General features: G+C 38.9%; 1 protein-coding gene across 16 annotated transcripts in view; it reads left to right on the plus strand.

Moving 5' to 3' along the window:
* SCMH1 (Scm polycomb group protein homolog 1) overlaps nucleotides 1–26,749 on the plus strand; it is a 239,405-nt gene that overhangs the window by 174,837 nt on the left and 37,819 nt on the right. For 15 of the 16 annotated variants that reach the window (XR_001829069.1, XR_001829073.2, XM_017541788.1 and 12 more), the window contains 2 exons: nucleotides 10,219–10,448; nucleotides 14,570–14,696. The exons of the other annotated variant lie outside the window; for it this stretch is intronic. Coding sequence is in view for 13 of the 15 variants with exons in the window: in XM_017541788.1 (XP_017397277.1) it covers nucleotides 10,219–10,448; nucleotides 14,570–14,696 (357 nt within the window). In the remaining 2 variants the exon portion in view is untranslated. The remainder of the gene's footprint in view (nucleotides 1–10,218; nucleotides 10,449–14,569; nucleotides 14,697–26,749) is intronic. 16 annotated transcript variants of the gene reach the window in all.

Genomic DNA, 26,749 nt, shown 5'->3' on the forward strand with positions numbered 1-26,749 from the left:
TTTTTTTTAAGTTGGTACTCCAGTCACCTGTTGAAGAGGCACCAGGTCTGAGTTTTTTTCCCTGCGGCAAGTCACTGTGCTGGCTTAAACAGTGGCACTGAGATTCGTGGCGCTTTTTTTGCCCTGGAATCTACTGTCCTGGTTCCCTGCTCAGTCCCCTTTTTAAACAGACAAATGGGCCACTTCCCATGGCTCCAATCACCAGCCAAAGGGGCACCCGGACCAGTATATTTTGTATGGAGAACGGCTGCTCCAGGGCACTGATAAAGCAGCCGCGCGGGGCAAAGCAGCGGCGCCAGCTGGCACAGCCCCGCTGGCGACCCGTGGAGCTCCTCCGCCTGGGAATTGCCTAGTCTGTGCGCAATAAAAATGCGGCATCCACTCACCCTCTGCGCTTTCACTGGGAGCTGCAATCCTGAGCTGTTCCTAAACGGCCATCTTGGATCGATCTGACCTAAACTTCTTTAAGCTGAAAAGTGATACCAGATTTTAGCTTGAATCCACACAAAGAAATAATGAGCGCTGATTAAGGTCATCGCCTAGGTAAATAAAAGATAATATACACTTTTACTTTTTTATTTTAACTGATTAAAGATAACTGCATAAAACCATTAAAAAAAGAGAGAGACCTGGTAGGAGGTGATTAGATCATGGGGGCAGTTTCCGAATGCCAGTCTCATGATAGTGAGTGAGTTCTCACAAGATTTGATGGTTCTGTAAGGGGCTCTTCCCTCTTTACTCGCCACTCTGTCTCACCTGCCACCGTGTAAGACATGCTTCTTCCCCTTCCACCATGATTGTAAGTTTCCTGAGGGCTCCCCAGCCCTGCAGAACTGTGAGTCAGTTAAACCTCTTTTCTTCATAAATTACCAAGTCTCAGGTATATCTTTATAGCAGTGTGAAAATTCACTAATACCATATCTAACAAGTATCTCATAAGAAATATGTTTAAAAACTGAACTGTTGGGTTGGGCACAGTGGCTCACGCCTGTAATCCCAACACTTTGGGAGGCTGAGGCAGGTGGATCATGAAGTCAGGAGTTCAAGACGAGCCTGACCAAGATGGTGAAACCCCATCTCAACTAAAATACAAATAGTAGCCAGGTGTGGTGACGAGCACCTGTAATCCCAGCTACTTGGGAGGCTGAGGCAGAGAATCACTTGAACCCAGGAGGTGGAGGTTGCAGTGAGCCAAGATTGTACTACTGCACTCCAGCCTGGGTGAAACCCCATCTTTAAAAAAAAAAAAAGAAAAAAAATTGAGTTTTGCTCTTTCACCTAGGCTGGAGTGCAATGATATGATCTCAGCTCACTGCAACCTCTGCCTTCCAGTTTCAAGCGATTCTCCTGCCTGTGCTTCCGGACTAGCTGGGATTATAGGCGCCCACCACCACGCCCAGCTAATTCTTGTGTTTTTAGTAGAGACGGGGCTTCACCATGTTGGCCAGGCTAGTCTCGAACTTCTGACTTCGTGATACGCCCGCCTTGGCCTCCCAAAGTGCTGGGATTATGGGCATGACCGCCATCTAAGTTGATCTCATAGAAGTAGGCAGTGGAATAGTGGTTACGGGGGCTTGGAGAGGGTTGTTGTTCTCCCTGTTTATAAAGTAAACTTTATAAACAGAGTCTGTTTCTGTCCTCTGTTATGGTGTTTTTACATTGTCTTTTGTTCATGGTGTTCCTGATGTGGACTATTTGATCACTCCTACAATATAGTAATTGATTTAATTCTGTATAAACATATACTTTGGATCAGATGAAAAGTTGGCTGGGCTAGGTAGCTCACCCCTGTAATCCCAGCACTTTAAGAGGCCAAGGTCGGTGGATTACCTGAGGTCAGGAGTTCAAGACCAGCCTGGCCAACATGGTGAAACCCTCTCTCTACTAAAAATACAAAAATTAGCTGAGCATGATGGTGGGCGCCTGTCATCCCAGCTACTCAGAAGGCTGAGGCAGGAGAATCGCTTGAACCTGGGAGGCGGAGGTTGCAGTGAGCTGAGATCACACCACTGCCCTCCAGCCTGAGTGGCAGAGCAAGACTCCGTCTCAAAAAAAAAGAAAAAAAGGCCAGGTGTGGTGGCTCATGCTTGTAATCCCAGCACTTTGGGAGGCCTAGGTGTGCGGATCATTTGAGGCCGGGAGTTTGAGACCAGCCTAGCCAACATGGTGAAACACCGTNAAAAAAAAAAAAAAAGAAAAGAAAGAAACTGAAATGTTGATTCCCTTCCCCAATGTTTTACATCCCAGTAAATGGCATCTTTTTTTTCTCCAAATTCCTCAAGCCAGTAATATTGAATCATCTATGACTCCTCTCTTTCTTTTTTAAAATAATTATTTTTTTTTTGTACAGACAGTGTCTTGCTTTGTCACCCAGGCTGTAATGCAGTGGTATGATCACAGCTCACTGCAACCTTGAACTCCTGGGCTTAAGTGATCCTCCCACCTCAGCCTCCTGAGTAGCTGGGAATACAGGTGCACACTATCACTTCTGGCTAATTAAAAAAAATTTTTTTTTTAATTTCTCCAAATTGCTCAAGCCAGTAATATTGGATCATCTATGACTCCTCTCTTTTAAAAAAAATTTTTTTTATACAGACAGGATCTCTCTATGTTGCCAAAGCTGGTCTCGAACTCCTGGCCTCAAGTGATCCTCCTGCCTCAGCCTCCCTAAGTACTGGGATTACAGATGTGAGCCACCATGCCTGGCCCTCCTCTGTTTCATTGGCTGTGATTTTAATTGAATGTATTCAGTATAATATTGTGTTTTCTCTTTGCTAATTTTCTTTCACTGACATCCAATCATGTCAGCTCTTTCTTCCAATGTATTCTGAATCTAATTCTCATCTTCTCCAATAATGCTACTGTCTTCTAAGATTTCAGTTCATCACTATCTTTTGTCTTTTTTGTTTTTGTTTCTTTTATATTGATATAAGAGTGTGCTGGATTCATTTCCCACACCCAGAAGACTCATTTGTGCTCCCTTTTGGTTGAAACCCCACCTGCCCAACCCTTCAAAGGTATCCACTGGTCTGTCTATCACTACAGATTCGTTTTTCTGTTTTCAACCTTCATATAAAGAGAATTATAAAATACATACCCTGGCTTCTTTTGTCTAACATTATTTCTGTGAGATTCATTCATATTGCTGCATACAATAATAATTGTTCTTTTTAATTTCTCTATAGTATTCCCCTTTATGAATATACCACATTTTAAAAATCTGGTGGGCATTTAGGTTGTTTCCAGTTTTGCCTCTTGTGAAAAATGCTGTGGCGAGTATTCTAGCATGTCTTCTGATGGTCATATCACTCACTTCTCTGGGGTATACACTGAGATGTGGAATTGTTGGGTCATAGGGTATACAGCTAAGCAGTTTGTCAAAATGATATACATTCCCACCAGCAATGTTGGATTCTAGTTGTTTCACATCCTCACCAGTATTGTCAGTCCTTTAAGTTTTGACAGTTGTCATGGGGATATGGTAGTGTTCCATAGTTTTAATTTGCATTTCTGTATTATTAATAGTATTCAGCAAATTTTTGTAGGCTTATTGGCCATTATATTCATTTTTGTGAAGTGCTTCATCAAGTCTTATCCATTTTTTTTAAATTGCCAGTCTTTATTATTGGGTTTTGGCCATTCTTTATTATATTCTGGATATTATTTTTCTGACATTTGTGTTTTGTGTATCTTTTCCCACCTCCTGGATTTTTTTTCATTTTCTTAATGTTGTCCTTTGATTCAGAGAAATTTTTAGTTTTGATGAGGTCATATATATCAATCTTCAAACTTTGATAATTAATGCCTTTTGTGTCCTGTTTTAATAAATCTTTGCCCACCCCCATAGTTTTGAAGGTATTCTCCTTTGTGTTCTTCTAGAAATTTGATATTTTAGTTTTCACATTAATTTTTGTATCTGGTGTGAAATAGAATTCAAGTCTTATGTTTTCCATATGGATACGTATTTGACTCATCACAATTTTAAGACCATTTTTTCTCTCCACAGAATTGCAGGGGCACATTTATCATAAATCAGATGACTATATATGTGTAGTTGATTTTGGAACTCTCTATTTTGCTCTTTTGATGCATTCATCTATCCTTTGCACCAATAATATATGTCTTTTTTTTTTTTTAAGACAGAGTCTTGTTCTGTCACCTAGGCTAGAGTACAGTGACATGATCATGGCTCACTGCAGCCGTGACCACTGGGGCTTAAATAATCCTCTCACCTCAGCCTCCAGAGTAGCTGGGACTACAGGTGTGCAGCACCATGCCCAACTAATTTTTAAAAAATTTTTGTAGAGACCAGGTCATGCTGTGTTGCCAAGGCTTGTCTCAAACTCCTTGCCTCAAGCAATCTTCCTGCCTCAGTCTCCCAGAGTGCTGGGGTTACAGGCATGAAACACCATGCCCAACCAATAATATATGTGTAAACTCCTGTAACTTTATAATGAATCTTGCTATTTGATGGTGCACGTCCTCCAGCTTTGCTGTTATTCATCAAGATCGACTTGGCTACTATAGGTCCTTTGCATTTCCTATTAAAATTTAGAATTAACTTGTCAATTTGCATACATACACCACATTATTTTTCCTGCTGAGATTTTGATTCGAATTGCATTGACTCTAGATGAATTTGATGAGAGTTGACACCTAACAATGTTGAGTCTTTCAGTCTATGAATGTAACATATCCCTCCACAGCCACATGGTATCTAGTTCTTTAATTTCTCCTATCAATATTTTATAGTTTTCAGTGTAGATGTCTTGCCTGTCTTTCACTGAATACTTGATGTTATTTGATTTATGGATTTTTAAATAATTTTCAAATTGTTGCTATTTAGAGAAATACATTAGATTTTTATATATCAGATTTGTATCTAGTGACCTTTCCAAATTCCATTTTTTTATTTTAATAGATTTTGTAGATTTGTAGGGAGGAATATTTATATAAAATAATTTTGTCATGTACAAGTAACGCTCCTTCCCTTACAATCTACATTTATAGATTTTATTTCTTTTTCTTTTCTTTTTGCATCGGACCCCCAATACAATGTCGAATAGAAGTGGTGATAGTAGTTATTTTGTTTTATCCCATAATTCAATAAGAAGTATTCAATATTTCACCATTAAGAATGCTGTTGGTTATAGGTTTTTTATAGATGCCTTTATCTAGATTAAGGAAATTCTCTTTTATTCCTAGTTTATTGACAAATCTTATGAATGGGTGTTGAATTTTGTCATATGCCCTTTCTACATCTATTGAGATGATATGTGGGTTTTCATTTTCATTTAGAGAATGTATGTGTTCAGCTGATTTTATTTCCTGTTGTTAAACAACCTTTGTATTTCTGGAGTGAATCTCACTTAGTTATGATGTATTATCCTGCATGTTATGATATATAGGAGATATATATCTGATATACATGTATAGAGAGAGCTAGGTTTAATTTATAAATATTTTGTTAAAGATTTTGCATCTATGTTCATAAGGGATATTAGTCTATAGTTTTTTTTCTTATAACATGTTTGTCATGTTTTGGTATGAGGGTTATGCTGGCCTTATAAAATGAAATGGGAAGTATTCCCTCTTCTATTTTTCAAAAAGGTTTTGCAAGATTTGTTATTATTTCTTCTTTAAAAGTTTGCTAGAATTCACCAGTGAAGCCATTTAGGCATGAGATTTCCTTTGTGGAAAATTTTTAATTGCATTTGCAATTTTTTGTTATGTATAAGGCTGTTTATATTCTGTTTTTTCTTGTGTCAGTGGTATTTTTTGCTTTGTTTTGTTTTTTAAGAGATGAAGTATCCACTCTGTAATCCAGGCTCAAGTGCAGTGGCATGATATAGCTCACTGCAACCTCAAACTGGGCTCAAGAGATACTCCCACTTCAGCCTCTCAAGTAGCTAGGGCTACAGGCACACACCATGCTCAGCTAATTTGTTTTCGTAGAGATGGGGTCTCACAGTGTTGCCCAGGTTGGTCTTGAGCACCATTTTATCTCAATTTTCATATTTATTGGCATAAAGTTATTTATACTATCCTGTTCTCTTCCTAATGTCTGATGGATTTATGATGAAATTGTCTCACCTTATTCTGTATTTATTGGGCATATGTGTCAGTTAGGTTGGTTGGTTAATTGATTATCCATGTTATTAGTTTTCTTTTGGTTAGTGTTTATAGAGTATATTTGTTTTATCTGTTTGCTTTTATCTTCCTGTGTTTTTATATTTTGAGTGTCTATATTTCAGGGCTCTCTTATAAACAAATATAATTGAGTTCTGGGGTTTTTTAGTCTGGTTTGTTCATTTATTCCTATTAGTTGTTTTACTTAATCCACCCTTATTTAATATAATTATTTATTTGGGTTTAAGTCTACATTTTGCATTTTGCTTTTTGGTTTTCTATTTGTCCAAGTTCTTCCTTATTTCTTTATTCCTCCTTTCTTGCCTTCTTTTGGATTAATCAAGTATGTTTTATTATTCTACTTCTCTCCCCTCAGCTTTTTAATTACATTCTTATCACTGATAATTCTTTAATTGCCCTATGCAAATATGCATTTTGGACTTATTAAAATCTACCATAAATAAGTGCTTTAACCACTCCCCAAATATGTAAAACTCTTACCAAAGTTTAGCTCCATTTACTCTCCACCTTTACCCTCTGTGCTATTGCTGTGATATAACATATGAATACATATATTATAAATGACACAAGCCAGTTTTATTGTTTTAAATAATCAGTATCCTTTTGTATCAGCTCACATCTTTTCCCTTTCTTGTGTTCTTCATTCCTTCCTGTAGTTTCATGTTTCCATCTGAAATTACTTTCCTTCAGCCTGAAGAACTTCCTTTTCATTTCCTATAGTTAGGTCTGCTGGTAATAGATTCTCTTAGCTTTGATTATCTGAAAATCTCATTATTTTATCTTTATTTCTGAAGGATATTTTCACTGGGTATATAATTCTTTGATAGTTTGTTTCTTTTAGCCCTGTAAGGATACTATTCTATTGCTTCTTGCTTGCCCAGTGTTATTAAAGAGCCAGCTATCAGTCTTATTGCTGCTCCTGTAAGCATAGTGCTTCTTTTTTCTCTGACTGCTTTTTAAAATGTATCTTTGTCTTTCCTCCTTGTCTTTTATTTCATCTGTATTTCATCTTTTTTATTTTCAGCAGTTTGACAATTATGTGTTTTGGTATACAGTTTTCTTTGTATTTTTCCTGCTATGGATTGCTGAATCCATAAGCATCCTGAATCTGTAGGTTGATGTCTTTCATTAAAGTCTCAGCTGTTATCTTTTCATATATTGTTTTTTTTTTTTTCCATTCTATCTATCTTCTCCCTCTGGGATTACAGCCATTCATATTTTGGACCTATTAACTGTGTCTGCTTACCTCTAATGCTCTAATATATTTTTCCATATTTTCTCACTGTGCTTTGCTTGGGATGTTTTCCATTTTTTTCATCAAGTTTATTAATCCCTTCTGTTGGCTCTTGTCTGCCCTTAAACTCATACAGTGAGTTCTTCCTAATATTGTATTTTTTAGTTATAAGATATCCATTTAATTTTTTATATAGATTTTTCTGTGGATACTATCTATTTTTTCTTACATTCTGTTCATACTTTCTTACATTTTAACATCTTAATTATGATTTTTTTAAAATCTGTGTGTTTCTTCCATTATTTGAGTAATACATGGGTCTCTTTCTGTTACCTGTATTTTCTCTTGATTACTGATCATACTGTCTTGACTCTGTTATATCTAATAATTTTTGTAGTATGCCAGACATTTTATATTATAAGAACTACTGAGGCTCCAGCTGGTATCTTCCATGAGAAATAATTCTTTCTTTCCTCTGGTAGGCTAATAGGATAAGGCCCTGATCACCTCAGTCTAACTATGGATTGAGTTAGACCACGTCTGGATTGTGCCTTGGTTTATCCTTGATGCCTATGGTTTATCCTTGTTTCTTGGACACGGGCCCTCTTGCACTCTTGATTGAGAACCTAATTTCTATTTCCTTAGCCCTGAAACACTGCAGGAGTTCGTCCTATCCTTGAGAGGTCTGGGGCTTAGTTTTATTACCTCTTACCCCTTATAGTTTCAAAATATGGCATACTGTATATCTTTAAGAGGAAATCAGCCATGTGTTTGAGGTATACCACCTACTTGTAGTAGAACCTTGTCCCCTAAAACCACAACATTATAGGAGATTTTATTCTGCCTTTTAAAAGCTCTCATTCTAGCTTTGAAGTTCCAGTTTGCTGGCTTAAAATCAGCAAATACCCGATGAGACAAACTGGCCACACGCAGGGGCTTCTTAAGTTCCAGTTTGTCACAGCAGCTCTCTGATTTCTCTTTCCTCCAACAGAGCCCCTCACCACACGCCAAACATGATCCTTAGTTGATGCCAAATTAGCAGATACCCTCAGGAAAGAAAACAGTATCAGCTACCTCAGAGGCCATTGCCTGGAATTCCAGTTCATCTGATCCTCATGACAGCTCTGTGTTATCTTCTTAAATAATTACTCTGACTTCTTCTAGTTGTTGCATTGTTAACATTGTACTACCACAACTGTTCCTTCCTACCTTTTGGAAGCCTAGGAAGCATTATCTTCTACCTGCCCTATATAATAGTTTGTTAACTGGTCTCCCTAATTCTACTCTTGTCCCTCTCACAAAGCAGTTGGAGTCGTCCTTTTAAGTATATCTTGTCACTCCCCTGCTTAAAACCCTCCAGTGGCTTCCCTTTATATTTAGAGCAAGTTCAGTTCATTTTCACAGTTTGCAGCCCTACACAACATTACTGTTATTCCCTCTCTAACCTAATTTCTCTCTACCTTCCCCTTTGTTTACTCAATTCAAGCTCTACTGATCTCCTTTCCATTTCTCAAACACACTACCACGTTCCTATCTCAGAATCTTGGCACTTATACCCTCTCACATCTTCATAAGGCTTATGTCTTTACCTCTTTAGGGAGTTCTATGTAAATGTCATCTCCTCAAAGAGGACTTCCCTTAAAATTCTGTTTTCTTAACCTGCATTAGTTTTAATCATAGCACTTAGCACTACCTGACATTGTATTGTATACTGTCTTATTTTTTAATATTCTCTCTCTCTCATGAGGAGGTAAGTCCCATGAGACTGGATACTATGTCTGCTTTGTCCACTGTTCTATCCCCAGAGCCTAGCACAGTGTATAACTTATAGTAAGTGCCCAATAACTATTTGTAGAATGAATTAGGTGTCCCTTACCTCAAAAAATTCTCAGTTTAAGGAAAAAATGAATAATTGGAGTAAAATTAAGAAGTACTGTAACATAGGTTTCTAAAGAATGCTTTGGGAGTAAAGAGAGGGCACTGACTTAGTTGGGACATGGTCAGAGAAAGCCTTAGTAAGGAGGTGGCCCTGGATCGAGTGTTGAAAACCGAGTATCGATATGTGTCTCACGAAGAATAATAGAGAGCTCAGTATATGGGGCTACTAAAACATGGGGTTGGATGATAGGAAGTGACATCAGTCATAATGGGAGAGCAAGATAGGCAAAGTCACAAAAGTCCTTAGACATCAGGATAAAGAATTTAGACCTTACCTGAAACATAATAAGGAGTAAAGGTTTTTAAGAACAAAAGTTTTTATGAGCAAAGGTTTTTAAGGAGAGATGCTACCAGATTTATGTTTCCACGTGTTCCTCTACTCCTCACTGCAAGTAGTCAAACTAAAAATTCAAGTAGATTGATGTAGAAAATCCCTGGCATGGTTATCAGGGCTCAGCTTCAAAACAGAATTTCTTATCCCAACTCACTATGTAACCTGGGAAGGTCATTGTGTCCTTTTTTGAGCCTCAGACCTTCATTCTTAACAGGAGAGAATTATAGGTTTCTAAAAGCCTTTTCAACTCTGAGCCTATGATTCTATTAATATTTATATACTTCAACTTTGACTTCTGTCACAATACTTGTCTAAGATACCTGGGGGAAGAAAAATTTAATATTTTTTTCTGCATCTGCCAGGAATAATTTAAAACCTCCAATTCTAGCCAATCTAAATTCAATTTTCTTCAGAGATTTCCTAAACATTTAGGTCAAATGCCAGGAAACCAGTTTCTGGAAACAAAACTACCTGAGCAGAAGTGGCAAGTCCTTTTTTACTTCTGGCTAGGATGAGAATGCAGGGGGCAGAGAGGGTGATAGAATGAGTCTTTTTCTTGCAGTTGTGATTCCAAAGAATCCCTATCCTGCGTCTGATGTGAATACTGAGAAGCCCAGCATCCACAGCAGCACCAAAACTGTCTTGGAACATCAACCAGGGCAGAGGGGGCGTAAACCAGGAAAGAAGCGGGGCCGGACATCCAAGACCCTAATTTCCCATCCCATCTCTGCCCCACCCAAGACAGCTGATTTGAAATTCCCAAAGAAGAGGGGTCCCAAACCTGGCAGCAAGGTAGGTAAAATGTGGGTTTCCCAGAAAGGGATAAGGGATTATAAAGGGGTCATTCATCCATACCCATCTCTCTTGGAAAGGGGCATATCTGGCCCTCTTCTCCATCTTGTGTATGTTTATAAGAGGAATTTCCTAGATCGTCATCCCTACTTGCTACTTACCTGAGAGTTGGCAATATTAAAGGTAGGATGGTGGAGGATAGGAAACAAATTTTAACTTTGCAAGCTACTCATATTCAAGGAGATTCTGGTCTAATGTACACGGAAAAAACTGCTCTTTGTTAACCTTTCCAAAGTAGATGCCCAGCATGTGGACAGAAAGCAAAAATTAACTCTGTAAATGTTTTTTTTTTCTTCTAATCAGCTTTTCCAGGCCGAATGTAAATATATTTTGTGTAATCTCTACCCCTTTAAAAAAAAAAAAAGTTGAATACTTACTAAGTGTCAGACTCTGTATTAGATGCCAATATGTACATATCCCGTGATTTTCACAAAACCCTGAGAGATAGTGTTAATGTTATTTTATAGTAAATTGAGACTTACAGCTATAAAATGATTTTTCTAAGATCACATAGCTAGTAAATGGCAAAAGCTACAGAGATTGGTCCCTTATCTACTTCCAAGGTCACTGCTTCCCTAGCATATATTCACTCTTTCACTCTTTCCCACATTTCCTGAGGGACGCAACACTTCTAGTATTCTAGTATTAGAAAAGACAGCTGAGTCAGCTTCACTGAGCACTATTATTGAAAGTACCACCTCTTAGTCACGGCCTGTTTTCCATGAGTATCTTTCCTAGCAAAGGCATTGCTTTAAAAAAATAAATAAAGGCTTCTCTCAGCAGCTTCTCTAGGGCCCATTTTAGCATCACCCCCTCCACTCATTTCTTAAATGTCAGCAGATATCTCTGAATCTCCTCCCTGAACTAGAATACCTGAGTTCCAGTAGGGAAATGATAACTGATTCTCCCTGACCGTTTCATCCCAGTCTCGTTAATTCCTCCCTAGAGTTAGTTTGTTTGCTGTTTGTTTTGCTTGTTTATTAGCTTCCACTGACTTTAGCCCTTATAGAATATAAGCTCCTCAAGGTCAAAAACCTAATCTTTCTCTTTTTTTTTTCTCCTGCGGTACCTTATATCTCAGTCAGTCTCTTGGGAAATATTCAGAATATGCAAGATGGACAGGAGGCTGGGTGGGTGGCTGCATGGATGGATGATTTTAGTGATGATGTTACCAATCTCAGTTGTCTCTTATTTTTGGCTTCAGATTCTCAATATCACTTCCTGATCTTTCTGTGTAAATACATAATGCTCCTCGTCATCTATTACCACTAATTGCTAACCCAGGTCTTGATTCATTTTTGTCTTTATTACCCACCTCTCATTCTCCTGTTCTAGAGAAGAGACTAAAGGCCCTAAGGATGCCAAGGCCAGAGAAGCCATGCTTTTGATGATGTGAAGACATCTTGAGGACAGTCAGTAAAAGAAAACAACCTATATGGGGGGCTCCAAAGATAGAACAGAACCAATAAATGGAAACTCAAGCAGACAAGCTTTGTCTTAACATAAAAGGAACAGTTAAATCTATCCCAAAATAGAAGTAATGAGCCCCTTTAACTAGAGGTGTTTCATCAGGGACTGGATGACTCTGTGGATGGGATCTTTTAGGGAGAGGGAATTAGGTAGATGGTTGGGTTAAGTGGCCTTTAAGATCATTCAAAACTGAAAAACTGATACTGTGATTGCCTCTGCTCTGCTCTCTCAGGAAGTTTTGAACATAGTAACCAAAGTCCTTTTTGTTTCCAACCATCTTGAAAGCAGTCATTCTCATCGTTTCCTATATTTTATGTCCTAGCAATTGACGCTCTTAATTCTCCTTCATGTTCTTTTGCCTACCCCTACAAGTGTATATGCCTTCCACTTCACCTGTGTGCCTTATATCCCTTTTTGTTTGTTTTGTTTTGCGAGGTGTGGTCTCACTCTGTCATCCAGGCTGAGTGCAGTGGCACAGTCATAGCTCACTGCAGCCTTGACCTTCTGGGCTCAAGCGATCCTCCCACCTCAGCCTCCCAAGTAGCCGGGACTACAGGAATGTGCCACCACGCCCAGCTAATTTTGTTAATTTTTTTGTAGAGATAGGGCCTTGCTATGTTGCCCAGGCTGGTCTGAAACGCCTGGCCTCAAGCAGTTTTCCCACCTAGACCTCCCATAGTGCTGGGATTGCAAGTTTGAGCCACCATACCATGGCTGGCTTTATATCTCTTTTCTGAAGCAGAGTAGTCTTATGGATAATGCATAAGCTTTAAAGTCAGACAAACTTAGGTTAACGTATCTTCATAGGGTGCCACCTGTGTGACTTTGGGAAGGCTTCTCTGGGTAAGACCTTGAGCCCATTTTCTTACCTCTAAAATGAAAATGAGATAATGTGTGAGTACATATAATATTGTAAATGTACCTGTCTCAAATAGGTTTACATTATTCAGGCACCTAACCTACCATGCTTGTTCCTTTAGGGACCCCATGAAACCCTACCACCAGCTCACTGAAGTTGAAGTGGTATTTCCCTTCTTCCCTGACTCATTCATTACTTATTTGTATTTTCACTTTTAGCAATAACAAAAAGCATAAGTAGGTTCACTTTCAATGTGTGTTTTGAATGGTTCATGAGAGTTTGCGTGATTGCTTTCACAGGCAAGGCAGTCTTACATATGCCTGCTGTCATCAGGGCTGTCTCTTCAGAGAACATACTCCTAGAAGGCAGACAGGTTGATATGGCTCCCAGCAGTTGTCCCTACATAAAGCATTTAGTAAAAATGTATTTCTGGATCTCCGTGATTGCTATGTTTTCCTTGCATTCAGAAAGGTTTTTAGCCAGGCATGGTGGCTTATGCCTATAATCCATTAATACTTTGGGAGGCCAAGGTAGGAGGATCACTTGAGCAGGAGAAATTTGAGACCAGCCTTTGCAATATAGTGAGACCTGATCTCTACAAAAAATTTAAAAGTAAGCCATGCATGCTGGCTGGGAGAATTGCTTGAGCCTTGGAGGCAGAGGTTGCAGTGAGCCAGAACCATGCCATTGCACTCCAGCCTGGGCAATAGAGCAAGACTTTGTCTCAAAAAAGAAAAAAAAAGCTTTTAGAAAACTATTTATTGGGAAAAAACCTTCTGAGATCTTTCTCCCCTAAAAACTGCCCTCAACAAGATGGGGGAAATGTTAGATTTCTCTCAAATCATCTTTATTATTTCCTCTATTATTGGTGATCTATACTGCATGCTTCATAAAAAATAATAATAAAAAAATAAATTTATTTACACTTTTTTTATGCTAAGTACCATGCTAACAATGGTACTTAGAACCAGACTTTCAAAGAGTTTCCAGGTAAATAGGGATACTGGTATGTAAACATATAATGACAATACATTGAAAAATGCAACAGTTAAAAAAACAGAGGTAATATAAAAGAGACAATGATTAGAGAAAAGCTAGAAAAGCTTCCTAGATAAACAAATTTGTAAAATAAATTTAAAAAGAAAGAGCATTTCAAGTGGAAGAGACATCTTATCATTGTGAAGGTGTGAACCCGGTAAAATTGTAGGATTCTTGAAGAAGCAATGTAATTAGAGATTTACTAGAGTAGGAGGTTTAAGGGAAGGAATGGCAGGTAATGAGGTGAAGAGAGAGGCAGACAGAGTAAAGACGTTTATAGAATTAGAAGAGTCACTCGTTTTTTTGTTTGTTTGTTTCCATTTTTAAAGAGAGAGAAATAAAATACAAAATAATGTGAAACCAGACTTAAACCATAGCATATTTTGCTTTTGTCTGCCCAACTAATAAGGGAACTGGAACTTCATATGATAATATTGAATCTAATGTAAAAGTCAATACATTAAGCTTTGACCTTACAAAAGACCAGAATCTTGTACATAGATTCAGAAAATGTCTACTAAGTATCTTCTATAGATATATGTATAGCTTTAAGCCAGATGCTGTATAGAAAACAAAAATAAAATGCTATTCCATCCATAAATATATTTTTGCTTCATGAGTGAATTAAGTGCCAAGAATAGAGAATGAAAAGACCTGTCATGGGTAGCAAATTTTTTCCCATTCATTTCGACAGAGGAAACCTCGGACTTTGCTGAATCCACCACCTGCCTCACCAACAACCAGCACTCCTGAACCAGATACCAGCACTGTACCCCAAGACGCTGCCACCATCCCCAGCTCAGCCATGCATGCCCCCACAGGTAAGAGCAGATAACAGGACTACCTGCTCACAAGCCCCAGACCTAGTGTCTGTACTTTCTCTTGTCTTACATCAGTAATTAGCACCTTTCCATTTGTAAACCTAGGCAAAATCTGTCTTTGGCATTTAAAATAATGTCAGAGAGACAATAAAACTTGGGTAAGTTTTCTGTGAATTCAGGGTTGGGAAACTAAGGCAGGTACAACACCAAGAGCTCCCTGGCCTAGTTTAGAATAATACCCTTCTGGGGGTGGGGAGTTGGGGTGAGATAGCATGGGGAGAAATGCCAGATACAGGTAATGGGGAGGAAGGCAGCAAATCACACTGCGTGTGTGTACCTGTGCAACAATCTTGCATGTTCTTCACATGTACCCCAAAACCTAAAATGCAATTAAAAAAAAAGAATAATACCCTTCCTTCCCAGTTAGGGGTGTTCCCTTGAGCAATCCCGTCCATCTTCCAGAATCCTCTCAGCATTCCAGTAATGGTGCCACCCTTCAAATACGTATGAAGTTTCTCTGATTTTTTTTTTTTTTTTAGCAATCATTGATGGTGGCAGACTTTGGTACAATGAGAGTAAGCTTGATTTTATAGATCAACAAATGAGTGGTTGACTCATTGCCACATCTGGTGGATGAAATGGGTGGGTAATTAGCCTGGGTTATGCATATCTGTTCCTATTTTGTAAACTGTCTATGACAGTAACTAAAAGAGCTATGCCTAGATACACAGCCTTCCAAGGGGGTAACTATAAAGAAAAGTACTCATTTTTTAAAGTGTAAATTAAGATAAATATGTGAAACCCTATTCTGTTACTCAGCAGACACTCCATCTTCTTCTAGGAAGTCTAAGCAATTGGTATGATCCCCATGGAAGTTAGGGTTGTCTTTCTCTTAGAAGGAGTTGAGTATGTCTCGGATCAAATCCTAGATGTAGAAGCCTGAAGGGAAGGCTGAGCTGTAGTTTCCTTTCCAATAACCTAGAGAAGATAACAGAACCTGCCATGGTCAAGCTATAATAGTCTTCACTGATCATTGTGCAGCAATCTCTTGAGTGGGACTTGATTCACTTTGTGTGACCTTGATATTACTTTTCAATCTGAGCCTCAGTTTATAATTATACAATGATAGCACTAGTCCAAATAACCTTTATAGTCCCTTGGAATTGTTAACAATAAAAGCTATCACAGACTGAATGTGATGTGCCATATTACCTTATCTTTTATTACCTGCCTTTCGTTTTTTTTAACTGTAGAGAACTTTTTAAAAGGTATTTTGGTTTTTATCAGTTATATACATTCATAGTTCAAAGGAATGAAGGGTCTACACGATTATTACAAAAACAAAACAAACACACCTCTTATCCCCCTGTCAATTACTATTCCCCAGAGGCAATCACTTTCAATTTAACTGATTTTTTATTTACCTCTGTATCTAAATAGCATGTATATTGCTGTCTTTTTTGGTTCAGTTGTTTTTCTACTGACTAACCACTTTAGAAGATGAGAATTTAACCATTCTTAATCTCCTTGCCCCTCATCCACCTATACATATTTCCCTACCCCAATTCCATGATATTATAATTTTGATTAGATCAAAATTCAGTGTTTTGTTATTATAACTAGTTAAATGCGATTCTCAATTGAACCATGTAGTGTACTATGATTACTTTTCCTTTGTTGCTCAACATTTCGTTTTCAGGGGAAATCTTGTTGGTTTCCTTGTTATGTGATTATTTTTCTGTGTACTTGTTATTAATTCAACATTAAACTTTCTTCCTACTGTATACATCTCTCTTTATGTCCAAGTACATTATATATTCTATCCATATCATACTCTAGAAGAAATCTCTCCTGGAGCCTTCTTAGTTTCTTTAGATTGTGTTCACCTCTCTTTTTTGGTAAGGGTCTCAGTTTGCTCTTTCCAGTGTCTTTGTCTTCTGTAAATCTTTTTTAGATGTAAATATTTAGTTTTGTATGAAATCTCTTTATTCTCTTTGAAGCTTCTCTTAATTCCCAGTATCCTAAAATTTCATCTTGGATGTATTTTCACCTGCCACACTGGACACTTTCATTTTATAAAATTCTAAAAAAAATTGGCTGGGCATGGTGGCTCACACCTGTAGTCCCAGAATTTTAGGAGGCCCAAGCAGACAGATTACTTGAGGCCAGGAGTTCAAGACCAGTCTGGTCAACATGGCAAAACCCCATCTCTACCAAAAATGCAAAAATTAGCTGGTCATGGTGGTACACACCTGTAGTCCCAGCTACTTAGGAGGCTGAGGCATGAGAATTGCTTGAACCCAGCTTTTGCCCTAGTCCCAGCAGTAACAGCTCAAGAGGTTGAGGTGGAGGTTGCAGTGAGCCAGTAGTACCATTGCACTCCAGCCTGGGTGATAGAGCAAGACTCTGTCTCAAAAAACAAAAATTCTTTAATCAACTATTTTCTTTCACTTCTTTTTCTCTATTCACTCTTGTCATACCTTTTATTCAGTTGTTGAATCTCTTGAACTGGTTCTGTAATATTCATATCTCTATTCTTATCCCTATTCTTTGCCTTTTGGTCAACTATCAAGTTTTCCTCAACTGTATCTCCAAACTTTGTATTGAGTTTCTCATGTCTGCCATCTTGCTTTTTAAATTACAATTATTTAGTACTCCAGTGGCATTTTCCAAAGTGTGCTTGGTAGAAACACCAGACATGCAAAATACTCTACATAAAAGGATTTTACATAGATTTAGGAAATTTAGTTACATACATTTAGGAAATGCTTATACTCTTCCCCATGGTTGGAGATTTGGATTTTGTTATCAAGAGCTCTTTTTGTTGTTCTTTGAAATTTTTTAGTAGACTTTTATTTTTTAGAGCAGTTTTAGAGTCACGGCAAAATTGAGTGGTAGATATAGAGATTTCCCACCACACGCTCTCCCCACCACACGCTCTCCTCCATCACCATCCTCCACCAGAGTGGTACCTGTCTTACAACTGATGAATTTACACTGACTCATTATTATCACCCATGTCCATAGTTTGCATTTGGGTTTATTCTTGGTGTTTTACGTTCTATGGGTTTTGACAAATGAATAAGGACATATATCCACTATCATGTATCATACAAAAGAGTTTCACTGCCCAAAAACCCTCTGGTCTCTGCCTGTTCATCCTTCCTCCCCATTAACCCTTGATTAGTGTTTACTAATCAAGATTTGTCTTTTCCAGAGTGTCACATAGTTGAAATCATACAGTATGCCATCTTTTCAGGTTGACTTCTTTCACTTAGTATTATGCATTGAAATTTATTCCATGTCTTTTCATGGCTTGATAGCTTTTTTTTTTTTTTTTTACCACTGAAAAATGTTTCATTGTCCAGATGTTTCACAGTTTATTTATTTGCTCACCTACTCATGGGAATGTTGGTTACTTCAAAGTTTTTGTAATTATGAATAAAGCAGCTATAAATATCTGTGTGCAGGTTTTTATGTGTACATAAGGTTTCAACTCCTTTGGATAAATACCAAGGAGCACAACTGCTGGATTGAATACTAAGAATATGGTTTTTTTGCAAGAAACCAAAGGGACTTCAAGATGGCTGACTAGGACTGGGCACGGTGGCTCATGCCTGTATTCCCAGCACTTTGGGAGGCTGAGGCAGGTGAATCACTTGAGCTCAGGAGTTTGAGACCAGCCTGAGCAACATGGTGAGACCCCCCCATCTCTAAAGTACAAGAAAAATCGCCAGGCGAGCGTGCTGGTATGTGCCTGTGGTCCCAGCTACTTGGGAGGCTGAGATGGAAGGATTGCTTGATTCCAGTGATGGGCAGGGTGGAGGTTGCAGTAAACCAAAAACACACCCCACTCCAGCCTAGGTGACAGAGCTGGTCTTTAAAGAAAAAAAAAAGATGGCTGACTGGAAGCATTTCATATACATATGTTCACCTCCTCCACTTAGAAGAACGAAAAGAGTGTAGAGACAATCATACTTCAGATACTTTATCCAAGATAGAACACTGGAATTCAACAGGAAAGTGACAGAAAACACTGAAAGAAAGGAAGGAGAAAGAAGAAGCAGACTGCCTGTCTAGGATTGGCTAGGAGACAGCAAGTGACTTCCCAAGGGCAAGTGAGACACTTCTAGCAGCCCACATCCCTACCTATGGAATCATGCATGCCTGGCAACCAGAGAGCCCTTGACCTTCCCAACCCCTGAAACTAACATAGGGAGCTGCCAGAAGCCCAGGAGAGGGAACTGTTCTAGGGATTGAGCTTGTACTGCATTACACATCTTTCTGAGCCATAAGCAGCTACAGTGATGCACCATTTTCAATCCTAGCCATTGGCAGACTACATTCTGTCCTGGGGACTAACAGCACCAGGACTGAGGTGTTAGGAGAAATTGAGCTGTTACTACTGGGACTAGGGCAAAAGGTAGAAATGGGCTCCCATAGGTAGGACTCACAAGTGAGGCATGGGCTACACCTGCCAGTTCTTCAATGCTAGTATCACCAGGACTGACACTGGGATGTGAACAGAGTGCAAGGTGCTGCTGAGGCTTATCTAAAATGTCATTGCCAAACCCAAAGTCATCTAGATTTTCTCCTGTGTTATCTTCTAGGAGTTTTATAGTTTGCATTTTACATTTATGTCTATTACCCTTTTGGGGTTACTTTTTTCAAGAGTGTAGGTTCTGTGTCTAGGTTCACTCTTTTGCATGTGAATGTCCAGTTGTTCCAGAACCATTTGTTGAAAAGATTATCTTTATTTTTTATTGTATTTCCTTTACTTCCTTGTCAAAGATAAGCTGATTATATTTATGTGGGTTTATTTCTGGGCTCTCTATTCTGTTCCATTGATCTGTCTATTCTTTAGGCAGTACCACACTGTCTTAATTATGGTGCTTTACAATAAGTCCTGAAGTCAGGTAGTATCAGCCCTCCTGACTTTGTTCTGGGTCTTTTGCCTGTTCATATAAAGTTTAGATTCAGTTTGGTTTGCTGTTGTTGTGGAGACAGAGGTGCACTCTATTGCCAAGAGTGGAGTGCAGTGGTGCAATTACAGCTCACTGCAGCCTCAATCTTCCTGAGCTTAAGCTATCCTTCCACCTCAGCCTCTCAAATAGCTGGGACTATAGGCACATACCACTATACTTAGCTAGTTCTGTAGAGACAGGATCTCACTATGTTGCCCAGGTCTCAAACTCCTCGGCTCAAGCAAGTCTTCCCACCTTGATCTCCCAAAGTGCTGGGATTACAGGCATGAGCCACCATAACCAGCTAATTCAATTTATTGCTATCTACAAAATAACTTTCTGGGATTTTGATTAGGATTGCAGTGAATCTCTACATTGAGTTGGAAAGAACTGACATCTGACAATATTAAGTCTTCTTATCCATGAATGCAAAATACCTGTTTACTTAATTCTTTTTATGTTTCTTTCAAAAAACTTTTCTAGTTTTCCTCATATAAATGTTATATATATTTTGTTTAACTTAGACCTAGGTATTTTATTTTTTGGTGCTAACATAAATGGTATTTTTGGTGTTAACATAAATGGTATTGTTTTGTTTTTTGAAATAGGGTCTTGCTGTGTTGCCAAGGCTGAAGTGCAGTGGTGTGATCATAGCTCACCACAGCCTCAAACTCCTGGGCAGAAGAAATTCTCCCTCCTCAGCCTCCTGGGTAGCCAGAACTATAGACCTGCCACCATGCCTGGCTAATTTATTTATTTTTTATAGAGATAGTTTCTCGCTATGTTGCCCAGGCTGGTCTTGAATTCTTGGCCTCAAACAATCCTCCTGCTTCAGCCTCACAAACTACTGGGATTACAGGTGTGAGCCATTGTGCCTGGCCTGTATTGTGTTTTTTTAATTTTAAATTTCACTTCTTCATTGCTGCTATATAGGAAAGTGATTGACTTTTTGTATATTAGTTTTGTATCCTGCATTCTTGTTATAATCACTTATTAATTCCAGAGGTTTTTTTTTTCTTTTGGTTGTTAATTCATATTCTTCAAATAGACAATCATGTCACTTGAGAACAGAGTGACGTCATCCTTCCCAATCTGCATTCTTTTTATCTTACTTTTTGTCTTAACTGCATTAGCTAAGCCTTCCAGTATGCTGTTGAAGAGGATTAGTGAGAGAAGACATCCTTGTCTTGTTCCTGATTTTGGTTAGAAAGCATCTAGTTTCTCACCATTAAGTATGATGTTAGCTCTAGGGATTTTGTAGATGTTATTTATTAAGTTGAGAAAGTTTCCGTCTATTTCTGGTTTCCAAGAATTTTTATTATGAATGAGTGTTGGTTATTGTCAAATCCTTTTTCTGCGTGTATCAATATGATTATCTGATTTTTCTTGCTTAGCCTGTTGATATGATAGATTATATTAATTGATTTTTGAATGTTGAGTCAGCCTTGCATACTTGGGATAAATTTCACTTGGTCATAGTGTATAATTCTTCTTTATATTGTTCTATTTGATTTGATAATATTTTGTCGAGGACAGTGCCTCATAAAATAAGCTAGAAAACATTCCTTCTGCTTCTATTAAACACTTCTAAAATCGATTCTGAAGAATTGGTATAATTTCTTTCTTAAATGTTTGGTAGAATTCACCAATGAACCTATATAGGCCTGATATTTTCTTTTTTGGAAGGTTTGAGTTTTTTTAATTAATTCAGTTTCTTCAATAGATATAAACCTATTCAGATTGTCTATTCTTGTTTGAGTTTTGGCAGACTGTCCTTGAAGGAAATAGTTCATTTCATCTAGGTTATCAAATGTGTGGACATGGAGCTATTCATAGTATTCCTTTATTATCCGTTTAATGACAATAGGATCTGTAGTGATGTCCCTGTTATCATTTCTGGTTTAGTAATTTATGTCATCTCTCTGGTTGTTGGTTTTGTTTTGTTTTTAGTTAGCTTGGCTAGAGTCTTACTGATTTTATTTATTTTTCAATAAATAAACCAACAAACCAGCTTTTGGTTTCATTAATTTTTTTTTTTTTTTTTTTTGAGTTGGAGTCTCGCTCTGTCACCCAGGCTGGAGTGCAGTGGCACAGTCTTGGATCACTGCAGCCTCTGCCTCCTGGGTTTAAGCAGTTCTCCTGCGTTCAAGCAATTCTCCTGCCTCAGCCTCCCGAGTAGCTGGGCCTACAGGCGTGCGCCACCATGCCTGGCTAATTTTTTATATTTTTAGTAGAGACAGGGTTTCACCATGTTAGCCAGGATGGTATCAATCTCCTGACTTCGTGATCCACCTGTCTCAGCCTCCCAAACTGCTGGGATAACAGGCGTGAGCCTCTGCACCCAGCCCGTTTCATTGATGTTTCTCTGTTGATTTCCTGTTTTCAATTTCATTGATTTCTGCTCTATAATCTTTATGATATTTTTATTTTCTGCTTACTTTGGATTTAATTTGCTCTTCTTTTTCTAGTTTCCTAAGTTGGAAGCTCAGATTGCTGCTTTTAGATCTTCTTTTCTAATATCTGCATTCAGTACTATAAGTTACCCTTTAAACACTGCTTCTGCTCTATCCTACAGATTTTGATAAGTTATATTTTCATTTTCATTTCGTTCCAATTTTTTGTATTATTATTATTGAGACAGAGTCTCACTCTGTCGCCCAGCCTGGAGTGCAGAGGCAACGATCTCAGCTCACTGCAGCCTCCACCTCCTGTGTTCAAGCAATTCTTCTGCATCAGCCTGCCAAGTACCTGGGATTACAGGTGTGCGCCACCATGCCTGGCTAATTTTTTTGTATTTTTAGTAGAGACAGGGTTTCAACATGTTGGTCCTGCTGATTTTGAACTCCTGACCTCAAGTGATCCACCCACCTTGGCCTACCAAAGTGCTGGGATTACAGGTGTGAGCCACCACGCCTGGCCACTTCCAAATATTTTTTAAATTTCTCTTGTTATTTCTTTTTTGACCTATGTGTTATTTGGAAGTGCATTGTTTAATCTCTAACTATTTGGGGATTTTTTTTTCATGTATCATTCTGTTTTTGACTTCTAGTTTAATTCTGTTGTGTTCTGAAAGAAGTTATATGATGATTATTTTAAAATTTGTTCAGACTGGGTAATCCCAGCACTTTGGGAGGCTGAGGCCAGTGGATCGCTTGAGCTCAGGAGTTCGAGATCAGCCTGGGCAAGATGGTGAAACCCTGTCTCTACCAAAAATACAAAAAATTAACCAGGTGTGGCTGCATGCACCTGTGGCCCTAGCTACTCAGGAGGCTGAGGTGTGAGGATTCGTTGAACCTGGGAGACAGAGGTTGCAGTCAGCCAGGATCGCACCACTATACTACAACTTGTGTGACAGAGTGAGACCCTGCCTCAAAAAATAATAATAAAAATGAGACAATTAAAAAAATTTTTTTTTAATGTTCAAGTGTGTTTTATGGTCCAGAATGTGGTCTATCTTGCTGAATGTTCTATATGAGCTTGAAAAGAACAGGTATCCTGCTGCTGTTGGATGACGTAGTCAGTAGATGCCAACTATATTTCAGTTGATTGATGGTGCTATTGAGTTCAATTATATCCTTACTGATTTTATGCCTGTTTGATGTGTCCATTTCTGAGAGAGGGGTGTTGAAGTCTCCAACTATAATAGTGGACTTATCTGTTTCTCCTTGCAGTTCTGTCTGTTTTTGCCTCACATATCTGACACTCTGTTGTCAGGTAATGCCCCTGTCTTTCCCTGATAATTTTCCTTGCTCTGAATTCTACACTGTCCAAAGTTAATATAGCTACTCCAGCTTTCTTCTGGTTAGTGTTAGCATGGTATATCTTTCTTTACCCATTTACTTTTAATCTTTATATGTCTTTATATTTAAAGTAGGTTTCTTGGATCTTGGGGGTTTTTTTAATTTTTTTAAATAATCATTTACATATATACCTTAGCAGAATTCAGACTCCTTTCATCCTCCTAATCTGGTGGTCTTCCATTAGCTTTACAAAGACAGTTTAGTTTTGGGGAAGGGCTATTGTCACTTAAACTGTAAACTAAATGTCTCCTGAAGTTAGTTTGTCCCAAGCCCAGGAATGATTAAGGGCAGTTTGGAGGTTAAAGATAATATGGGAGTTAATTAGATCAGATCTCTTTCACTGTCGTAATTTTGTCACTCTTACTATCTTTGCAAAGGTGGTTTCAGATGAATTAAGATTAAGAAAAATAGGCCAGGCACAGTGGCTAACACCTGTAATATTGTTACTTTGGGGGACGAGTTGAGAGGATCAGTCACTTGAGCACAGGAGTCACCACCCTAGGCAACAACATAACAAGACCTTGTATCTACTAAAAATAAAAATTAAAAAATTAATCAAGCATTGTGGTGCATGCCTATAGTCCCAAGCTACTTGGGAGGCTGAGGCAGGAGGATCACTTAAGCCTGGGAGATTGAGATTGTAAGGAGTTATGATAGCACCGCTGCACTCTAGCCTAGGTAACAAAGTGAGACCCTGTCTCAAAAAACAAAAAAAAGAAAAAAAAGTTATAATTTTGTCTTTATTTATTTCTTCTCCAATGCTCTTCCTTTCTTTATATAGATCCAAGTTTCTGATCTATATCATTTTCCACCTTTCTGAAGAACTTTTTTTTAACATTTCTTGCAAGGCAGGTCTACTGCCAACATACTCCCTCAATTTTTCTTTGTCTTTTTTTTTCTCCCTCACATTTGAAGAACAGTTTTGCAGGGTACAGAACTTTAGGTCAGTGGGTTTTTTCCTCTCAACACATTAAATATTTCACTCTCTTCTTGCTTGCATGGTTTCTTAGAAGACATTGGATATAATTCTTGTCTTGGTGGTAGCTCAGGCCTGTAATCCCAGCACTTTGGGAGGCCGAGGTGGGCAGATCGCAGGGTCAGGAGTTCAAGACCAGTCTGACCAATATGGTGAAACACTGCCTGTACTAAAAATACAAAAATTAGCCGGGTGTGGTGGCAGGCGCCTGTAGTCCCAGCTACTCAGGAGGCTGAGGCAGGAGAATCACTTGAACCTAGGAGACCAAGGTTGCAGTGAGCCGAGATTGTGCCACTGCACTCCAGCCTGGGTGATAGGGCAAGACTCCATCTCAAAAAAAAAAAAAAAAAAGAAATTCTTGTCTTTGCCCCTCTATAGGTGAAGTATTTCTTTCCTCTGGCCTCTTTCAGTGTTTTTCTTTATCTTTGATTTTTTGTAGTTTGAAAATGATATGCCTAGGTGTAGGCTTCAGGATTTTTTGGCATTTTTACTGCCTGATATTCTCTGAGCTTCCTGAATCTGAGATTTGGTATGTGGCATTAATTTGGGGAAAATTCTCAGTCATTATTGCTTCAATTTCTTTTACTATTATCATTACATATAGATTACATCTCTTATAGTTATCCCACAGTTCTTAAATATTTTGTTTTGGTTTTTTTCTGTCTTTTTTATCTTTGCTTTTAATTTTGGCAGTTTCCTTCCCTTGAGATATCCTTGTAAAGGAAAATTAGACATTCTCTGGACCCCAGAATTCCTTATGAAATGGGAGAGCTCCCTGACCTCCCTCACAGGACATGCAGCAGGGCTGTGGCTTGTCTTTTCAGTGTACTTAAAGCCCTTACAGGAGGGAGAACAGGTAGACGGGCAGGTGCAGGAGCCGGGGTGAGCAATTTTGGGGACTGGCCCCACAGTAGCATGTAGGGGTGGGTGCCTATAACTCCTGAAGCCCCAGTGGGTATGCTACAGTGCTCTTTTAGCTCTGCCATCCACAGATGGCTTAAGTGTTAACCAGTCCAGTGCCCTCTTGGTATCCAGGTTCTTGTCCAGCATCCAAGAAGAATCAGGTCACACACAGACTTGAATAATGGTGAATGTGGGGGTTTTATTGAGTGGTGGAGGTGGCTGTCAGTGGGTTGGATGGGGAGGTGGAAAGGGGATGGAGTGGGAAGATGATCTTCCTGGAGTTTGGCTGTCCAGCAGCCTGTCTCCTCTCTGACAATCCCCAGCCAAACTCCTCTCAATGTTCAGATGCTCCTTCTCTTCTCTCTTTCTCTGCTGTGCCGTTCTGCCACTCTTCTGCACATCTGCTTGTCTGCTGGTGGAGCCTGGTGTTTGGGGTTTATATGGGTACATGATAGCAGGGCATCACAGGCCAAAAGACAAAATTGGGGCATGAAAATAGGAATGCCTGTTCCCATTTAGTGCTTTGGGTTTCCAGGCTTGGGAACTGCCCTCTTCTACCCAATATTTCCCTGTCTTCTGTCTGTATCACTTATGGAACAGGGAAGGGTAAACCTGGGGGCTGAGCCATGCAACATATCTTCCAAATGAATAGCTGTTACTAGCATTATGCATTAGTCACATTCCTAAAGGAAAGGTAAAAGGCCTCAGGCATCCATGAAGGACTGCCTGCACAGATCATTCACAAGTAAACTCTTTGCTGGTCTCCCACAAGCAAGGACACACCACGTGCAACTTTAGGTCTACAATTTATGTCTAGCTCTTAAAACAAACTCCACGCTGATAATGTCAGTATCCTATCTCAGGTTCTGGACAAAGACAAAGAGGACCAGTCATTCCTCCACCAACCCAGAGATGTCTGCATAATTGATTCTTCCTTTCTTTACTCCCTTTTTGCTCTTCAGACATTCACCTTATCTTATGTAAAATATTCGTGTCCTTTGTAGGGACATGGATGAACCTGGAAACCATCATTCTCAGCAAACTGACAAAAGAGCAGAAAATCAAACACCGCATGTTCTCACTCATAGGCGGGTGTTGAACAATGAGAACACATGGACACAGGGAGGGGAGCACTACACAACTGGGGTCTGTTGGGGGGAAATAGGGGAGGGACAGCGGGGGGTGGGGAGTTGGGGAGAGATAGCATGGAGAGAAATGCCAGATATAGGTGATGGGGAGGAAGGCAGCAAATCACACTGCCATGTGTGTACCTATGAAACAGTCTTGCATGTTCTTCGCATGTACCCCAAAACCTAAAATGCAATAAATAAATAAAATGTAGATTTGTCAAGCACTAACTACAATCTCACAAGAATGTAACCATTACCTTGCTGCCTACCTACCCTCCTT

The sequence above is a fragment of the Cebus imitator genome, unplaced genomic scaffold (genome assembly GCF_001604975.1).
Source record: "Cebus imitator isolate Cc_AM_T3 unplaced genomic scaffold, Cebus_imitator-1.0 Scaffold136, whole genome shotgun sequence".
Taxonomy (NCBI): domain Eukaryota; kingdom Metazoa; phylum Chordata; class Mammalia; order Primates; family Cebidae; genus Cebus; species Cebus imitator.